This window comes from Apteryx rowi, unplaced genomic scaffold (genome assembly GCF_003343035.1).
Source record: "Apteryx rowi isolate R43461 unplaced genomic scaffold, aptRow1 scaffold_94, whole genome shotgun sequence".
In the NCBI taxonomy this organism is placed as follows: Eukaryota; Metazoa; Chordata; class Aves; order Apterygiformes; family Apterygidae; genus Apteryx; species Apteryx rowi.
This window is the reverse complement of record NW_020451249.1, coordinates 2409077-2416836: the sequence shown is the minus strand read 5'-3', so window position 1 is coordinate 2416836 and position 7760 is coordinate 2409077. Positions and strand designations below refer to the sequence as shown.

Here is a 7760-nt window from a genome sequence, read left to right as displayed (position 1 = left end):
GTCTCGGCAGCGCGGCGAGCCGGCTCCCCGCGTCCGGATGCGCCAAGGGACCCGGCTCCGTCGGGGACGCGGGTGCCTGGACGTGCGGGCGCCCAGGCGCTGCGAAGGGAGGCCGGGCCGGGCGCCCGGGGAGGGCTGCGATCCCGCCGGCGCCGTCCGAGCAGAACTGGCAGCGGGGAGTGTGCGGAGGGGCTGCGGGATTCGGGTCCCCTCTCCTGCCGCGGTAGCGGAGAGGCTGGTGCTTCGCTGAGGGCTCCACTGGGTCCGCGCACCGGGAATCGCCGGCCGGAGGTTTCCGAGAGCGGGGCGGGGAGGTTGGGGCGGATGCGGGCGCCGTGTCCCGGCGAGAGCCGCTGCGCGCCCCGCGGATCCCGCCTGCGCGGCTGCGGAAGGCGTTTGCTTCCCTGCGTGACTGGCGGCGAAACCTGGGAGCCGTCTGCTCCTCGGAGGCATGAAAACCCATCGACTCCAAATCAGGCTCTGGGAGCAGCCGATTTACAGATTTAGCTCTGCTCGGCGGTGAGGAGGTGCTAATCTTCTCAGGAGAGTTTCTGAGTCAGAGGGAGGAAACCTCGGGCTGGTTTGTGAAGTTATAGCTGTAATAACATTATAATTCTGTGTTTAGTGCGGTGTATTTACATGTAAGCAGCATGGGTCTGAGCTGTAGACACGTTCTGTGTCCTCACGTACACCAGGGGACGGTTTTATTGGATGCAGGCTTGGAAATGCAGCCTGGCAGAGGAGGCATCCGGCTCGCTGCCCTAGTGCTGCTGTGCTTCTCGTCCTAACAGCCATTAACCACGCTGGGTCTGCCTCGCGGCGTCTCTCCAGCGCTGCCGCCCTGCCGAATTGCATTAGGAGGCTGTTGTCTGAAGTACTGCCTGCTCCGTCACCCTGTCCTGCGAGCGCCCGCAGCGCGCCGGGCTGCGGTGCCCGCGCCAGCAGCATCCTCCCCGCGGGCAGGGCAGGGCAGGGACACGCTGCCCGGCCGGGGGCTGCGGGGCGGCGTGTGCCGTGGCCCCGCACACCGCGGTGCGTGCCGCTCCAGCCCTCGCGGCTGCAGCACACGTCCTCCGTCTGTGGCACTGGCGGTGCCGAAATCCCGAGGGATCCGCTAAGGGGATGCTGCCAGCTTAGACTCGGAGCCCAGTGACGGAGCGTGGTGCTGGCCGCCTCGTCTTGCGGTGCATGTCCCCGCAGTGCGTTTTCTCCCCGGCGGAGCAGGGGCTTGCAGCGTCTCTCTGCACCGTCCTCCTGCTGCTGGATTTTGCTTCTGGATACTGCGGACTGTGTGCTTGGGTTTTGCACCTTTGTTGGATTTTTGCCTTTTAGCTGAGAAAACTTTGCAACTTTCCTGCAATTTCAAAGAGCTGCGGCTTCTTCTGGCTTTCATTTTGTTTTTTTAATTTGAGGTCACGTGTATGTTGACAGTGTCTCTGAATCTAAGCAGTGGTCTCGTCTCTAGCGCCGAAGGAGCTTTGAGCTCTTCCCTCTGTTGTGTTCTCTCTGTTCAGGAACAAAGAGAGATTTCTGCCTTTAATTAAAAGGAATATTAATTCTGCAGCCCTTTGTCGATGAACTTGGAGCCGCTCTGCAAGCATTCGTCTGCTGAGCACCACTGTGGGGCAAGCTCCACTACGCGCGCTGGCAGCGGCAGAGGTCGGGGCACGGAGATGTTGGGGAATTGTCCCGAAAACACACAGTGAAGCCGGAGCAGAAATCGGGGAGTATGCTGAAAGTCCAGGCACCTGCAGCCCTGCGCCGGTCCCCGGCGAGATAGAGCCGGGGCCGAGCTGTCGCCTGCAGCGGGGACTTGCTTCTCCGGACGCAGATGAGGCAGGTCCTCGTGCCCGGTGCTTCCATGAAAAGAGAAGTTCGAATTTTGCTTTTGCTGTGGCTGGGGAAAGCCCCCGGGAAGGAAAACAAAGATGAACTTGGCTGTGCAGAGGGTTTTTTCTCCGCCTGCTGCCCCTTGTCGGGCCCCGCCGGTTTCTGGGCTGGCAGGTAAGGTTTTACCCAGCAGCGGCCAGATGTTGTGCATGTTCTGCTTTGAAAAAATCTGCAACTGCAGGTGTTGGCTTGTAGGAAGAAAAAGCGAAGGGTGCAGGCAGGGCAGGCGGGTCGCTCGCATGCTGGGTGCCAGGACGGGGCTGGGTGCCGGATATGGACACAACACACAGTGGGAGCAAGGCCTCGGCCGGTGCCAGAGTCGTCTGTGAAATTGGGATCGTCCCGGGCGTGAGACGAGGCCTGAAGCAGGATGGAAAAATACTCTGGAGGGCTGCAGTGCTGGGAAAGCCGTGCCGATACYGCGTGCGTGGGTTTGGACTGCCCGGCCGCCGCCTGTTGCTGCGGCACGTGTTGGGGCGGCCGGGCCGGGGGACGCTGCCGCGGCTGCGATCGCAGCCTCCCTCCTGCACCCCAGCGGCTCGCGGGAGCCTCCCGGCACGACCCGATGCACACGGCTGCCACCACCACGGCGGGAGGCCCCGGGGAGAGGCGCTGGCAGCCGGCGGCTGTGCAAGGTGGCCGGGTCTCTCGCGACATCCGTCTCCTTTGCCCGCATCGCGTGCTGGGTTTCTGCTTCCGAATTGCATTTGTCTGCACATGGGAAAAACCTGGGCAGTATCCTGGAGTGGGGCTGCGAGGGGCTGCATGCGGAGAATGGGGTCTCGGCGCTGGTGGCTGCACCCAGCCGGTGGGGTGGAGGGTGCAATCCCACGGGGTGAGAGCCAGAGCCCGGTGCCGGCTGCCAGGGCTTTGGGGCGATGGGGGCCTGATCCGGCAAGCGGGGCTGTCGGCAGCGGGGCTGGGCCCTGGGAAGGAGTGGGGGGGGGATTTGAGGTCCCGGGCGGCTTGGTTTTCCATGTCTTTCCTGGTGCTGGTTTCCGTGCTGTGGCATGGGCGAAGGGCCGCAGGGTGAGCGGGGCTGCCTTCACCGCCCTTGCGGGGATGCGGGAAGCTCCGCTGCCTTTGCCCCGCAGCGCGGGGAGCCTGGGAACGGAGCCTGTGCCAGACACGGGGGTTTGCTGTGGGGTCGCTCTGCCTCTCCCCCCTCGCCAGCCTCGGTGCCAAGTRGGTGCAAAAGGCTCCCACTGGGATCCGGCCCGTCTTTGTGGTGCGGCCGTGGAGGGGAGCTGCAGCGAGGTTTCCAGGGGAATCCGTGGGAAATCAGGCCCCGCTGTGGAGGGAGCGTGAGGAACGTCCCGCGAGGGGCACAGGCACAGGCTTGGTGCCAGCTGGGGTCACTTCCCGGGGGCCAGCACCGGGCAGGGGGCTCTGGCCGGTTTCTTGGGTCCGGATGCCACCGAGGGATGCAGCGCTGTGGTGCCGGAGCTGCAGGGACAGGTCTGGTCCGAGGAGCCCGCGCGGTCCCGGCAGCCCGGCCCTGCACCTTGGGCAGCTCCGGTAGCATCGGCGTCGCTGCGTGCCGCTGGCTCCTTGCCGGGGGGCTGGAGGGCTGGTGCACCCTGGGCGCCTCTCCCGGCCCCGCGGCCGCCCCGCGCTTCGGTGCAAGGGGCCCTTTCTCGCGGCGCCTCCTTGTTCCCCTTCCGCGCCGGGGCGGCGTGGGCGATCCTGCCCGGCAGAGCCGGCGGAGCAACCCAGGCGCCGGAGGCCGGACTTCTGCTTTTCGCGCCAGGCCCAGGGCCGTGAAACGGGGGGAGGCAGCAATTATTCGCTCCCCCGGGCTGGGGCGAAGGGAGGATCCTGAAGCTGGCGTCAATCTGGGGAGCTTTGTGTCGGGATGGGACCAGGCTGGTTTTCCAGGGAAGGAAGCCCTCTGCCCGGGCAGCCCTGGGCATGGCGGCGGGCTCGGGGGTTGAGCTGGTTTTAGTGCAGTTGCCCGTTTCTGGGTTTATTTTTAGAATTCCTGAAGCTTGTTTTCTGCCTTGCCTCCCGAGGGGCAACCCCACCTCGACCGGCCCGCAGCTTTCCTCTGGAAGATGCTGACCAGTGTTTCCAGAAAGCATCTGAGGGATTTCCTGTTTATTTTGCAAAATCCTTATTAATACTTTTTCCCGCATCATTTGATTAATTCGCACATGGGTGAAATTGCCTTGAAATGGAGTGTACAGATGGGAAAGGCAGAGGGGGAGTAACCCAGCAGCCTGCGGGCGGCCGGGATGCGCCGCCTGGGTTGGGCTGTCCGTCGCAGCCGTCGACGTGCTGGTATCCGCCAGGCAGGATCAGGCCCGGGAGTCTCCAGGGAGCCAGCGGCGTCTCGGCATTCCCATGCTGCAGGGGCCTCCCACAGAGCTCCCATCCGGCACCGGCGCGGAGAGGGGGCGTTTTCCCAGCCCTCCGGCCAGCACCCTGAGCATCGTCCCCGCTCCTGGCACTGCCGGCGCTCGCCTGCTCCCGCTTTGGATCGATCTGCATTTTGAGGCTCTGTGCCCCGTTTCTCCCCTTTTTCCCCCAGCATCAGAAAGTTCCTCCCAGCCCCTGGCTTGGTTTTGCAGCTCGGGGGATGCCAAAGAGGTGGAGCAGAGCCGGGCCGCGACGTTGGACGTGGCTGGGAGGAGGGTGCAGGGCCCCGTCCCGCAGGTCTCTGCGGTGCCGCCCCTCTCCAGGGGCTGCTCGGATGGACGAGGGGAGCCGGCACCCGGCGGGCCCGCGCCACCCCGGCCGGGCTCTCCGCTGGCTGCGAAAACTGCACGCGACATTTTTAGCCTGCACCTCTCCTTTCCGTGGGAGAGCATCGGGCTTTGCGGCGAGGGCAGGGGCCGGGGGCTCCGGCTGTTTCGGGGATGCGCCTTCCGCAGCGGGAGCTCTGCCCGTATCAGGGCAGGGGTCTCCCCCGCAGCGCCGGCCTTGCTGCCCAGCGTGCCAGGCTGGCCGGCGGTGCCCAGGTGTGCCGGGCTGGCTGCAGCGCTGTTTACTCGCAGTGTTTAGCGACTATATTTAATTTCCAGGAGCGGGAGACAGCTGGGAAGCAGCACGGGGCGCGTGTGCGTGCTCGCCTCTCCCCGCGGCCCCGGGCAGCTGCGGGCAGCACTGCGGAGACGTCAGCTCCGGGGCACGATGCTTCTGCGGTGAGCGCGCTCTGCCCGGCACGATGCCGGTGCCTCCGCTGGGGCGGGAGAGCCGGGCAGGGGGGTTTGCCAGGCAGGTCCCTGGCCCCGGGCCCGCTCCGAGGCGGAAGGGCGGCCGGAGCCGCCCAGCCCAGCGCCCCGCCGGCTGGTTCCCGCGAGCCGTTGTTGACTCACGCGCTCCGACGTTCGGTCCCAGGGCTGAGCCCGAGACGGTTTTACAGGCGAGGCTGCAACGCACAAAATGTTCGACTCGTGAAATATGTAGCGTGAGAAAATAGCCTTTTCTGTTCTCCTCCTTGCTGCCGCTGTTCCCCCTGCCCCATCTGCTCGCTTGGAAAGCTTCCCGCAGCCGGGAAGCGCCGGGGGGGGGGGCCAGGGGCTGCGGGTCCAGCTCGGCTGCCGGCCCGAGGGGTCACTGAGCACCGCGGCTCAGCGCCGCGCTAACCCGCCGCGCCGGGGGAGGCCTTCGCCCCTCCGCCTAAAACTGGAAGTCGGAGAGGGTCTCCGCGGGCCGAGCGGTGCTCCTATGCCGAGGAGGCGTTCGGTCCTCGCTGCAAACGTGCCTCGGGGTGAGCGTATGCAAGGCGCTTTCCTCCTCCGTGCCCTTCCCGGCACGTGTGTGCGCCTATGCTTTGGGGCCCGAAGGTTTCCCATCCCCCAGACGTGCTCCGAGAGCAAACGCCGAGCGCAGCTTAGCTGCCCCGGGCGGCCGCGGGCCCGTGCGAGCCGCGGGGCCGGTAAGCCCAAAAGCGAACGCTCGYGGGGGCACCGCAAGGGTGGTTTTCCCCGTGCCCGGGCGCAAGGGGGAAGGTGTAGCTCRGCCGCCCGCGTGTTTCCAGGAAGGCAGACGGGCTGGGAGCGCGCCGCGTGGCGTCTCGGAGCCCGCGGGAGAGCCGGGGGGCCGATGGGCGCTGCCCCGCGAGGCGCCCGCCGGGGGCTGCCGGCCGGCCGGCCGCGGGGGGAGCCCGAGGCCCGCAGCTGGCTACGAGCCATTGTTTTCACCAGCCACCTTAATCCATCATTATCTGGGCATATTTCGGATCCCTGCCAAGAGCAAGGTGGGAAGGGGGGGGTTGTAAGCATGCTTTCCCTATTCCCATGCCATCCTTTTTGCTGCCTGTGTGTAATTAACAGAGTAATTAAAAACAGGATGAGTTAATTGGTATTCATTTATGTGGCAGATGTTTTTAATTGAGATACGAAACAATTTACCTGTTTACATAAACAATAGCAAATGAAGGCTTGTAAAACAGGGAGGATTTTCTATTTATTTATTTATTTATTTATTTTCCCCCCATGGCAGAAAATCGGAATAATCTCCCTCTCCACCACTCCGGCTCCCGGTGACCATGAGCCCGCCGGCGCTGCCCGGGCAGCCGGCGAAGCGGAGGCGGCGGGTGCCGGTCCCGGCTGGGTGGGCGCTGGTGCCGGCGGGTCGGGGGGCTGCGCGGGGGCAGGCGCTGCACCCGGCCTCCCCTCGCTCGTCCGCTTGAAAATGCCACGAAGGTTCAAGGTGGAAAAAGGCCCCGCGWCACCGGTGGAGGTGGACGCGGGCTGGAGCTCGGGGTCGCTCCCAGCGGGCGGGAGGAGCGCGGCRGGTCACCCGCCTGGGGCTGCAGGGCACCTTTCCGTCCCAGTTGGGACAGCGGGGTGGGACCCTGCTAGGCGCTGCCATCTCCTGGGATGCCCCCGTGCAGAGGGTGAGGATGGCAGGGCCGAAGGCTGGCTTGCAACCCATGCACCGGGCTGCGCGGGTGCTACCGTGCTGGGGCATGGGCGGCTCTTCCCGCTTAGCCAAGGGGCACCCGGCCGCACCAAACCGTGGGAACGCGCTGCCCGGAGTCGCGGGCTGGGCGGAGAAGCAGGTTGCACGGAGGGGTGCCGCACCGCCCTTCCCAGGAGCATCCCTCCCTGCAGGCAGGCGGGGGCCGGGATGCCTGGCAGGAGGGAAGTGCTCCCAGCGGGACGGCTCAGCGCTGCCGGCTGCGGGCAAGCGCCGGACACCTGAGCCGCGGCAGAGCCGCGCTGTCAGCGCTCTGCTGGCACCGCGCGAGCACATCTGGTTCCCGTCTTCCTCGCAGCATCTGTTATCTGCAGCGAAAGGCTCCCTGTTCGCAGAGCGCCTGTAAGTGCTGCTCGGGGTCTGGAACYGGCAAAAGCCAGGTTTCATTTACATCTTGTGTCGGGGTTTAATTAATTTGATTTCCTCTTAAAAGGCTTCATTTGTGCTGACTAGTGCCGGTGCTTGGATTTCCCCCCACCCCCCCACCTCGCTCCCCAAAATGTGCTGCTTCAGAGGAACTGCTCAGAGTTGTCGCAGCGAAGGAAACGACGCCGGTGCCGTCTGCCCCGGGAAGCCCCCCCTTTCCTCCCGCGCCAGCGCCTGGCGGCGGGGCACCCTCCGTGCCCACCCTGGGTGCCGGCACCGCTCTGCCCTTGCAAAGCTCTTTGCAACCCCCCGGCGCAAGAACGGAGCCGTGTCCTGGAAAAGCATCAGGGGTCGGCTCGGCACGAGCAGCTGGGGGAAGCTATTTCGCCCCTCTGCAATGCCGGGGCTTTGCAGGGAGCCAGGGGGGACGTGGGCACCGGCATCTCGTCTGCTGGGGGGTCCCGGGGCAGCGGCACCTTCTTGCAGCGCCGTCCTGGCCGCAGCGGGGCCCCGGGTCACCGTCGGGGCTCGAGGGCTTCGTGTCTGGCAGCGGAGGCAGGGCAGCCCCCGTCGGGCGC

General features: G+C 65.8%; 2 protein-coding genes across 3 annotated transcripts in view; both read left to right on the top strand.

Annotated features, from left to right (window-relative positions):
- CBFA2T3 (CBFA2/RUNX1 translocation partner 3) overlaps positions 1-7760 on the top strand; it is a gene marked incomplete at its 3' end in the record, with an annotated part of 30805 nt that overhangs the window by 10481 nt on the left and 12564 nt on the right. The window lies entirely within an intron of this gene.
- LOC112978462 lies at positions 1925-5938 on the top strand. 2 transcript variants are annotated; one of them, XM_026092016.1, is made up of 3 exons: positions 1925-2004; positions 2086-2725; positions 4914-5938. In XM_026092016.1, the coding sequence occupies exons 2-3, from the start codon at positions 2164-2166 to the stop codon at positions 5309-5311; spliced, it is 960 nt and encodes a 319-aa protein (XP_025947801.1). In that variant the 5' UTR covers positions 1925-2004; positions 2086-2163; the 3' UTR covers positions 5312-5938. The 2 variants fall into 2 exon arrangements, with proteins under 2 accessions (XP_025947801.1, XP_025947800.1); XM_026092015.1 differs by lacking the exon at positions 1925-2004 and having other exon boundaries at positions 2012-2725.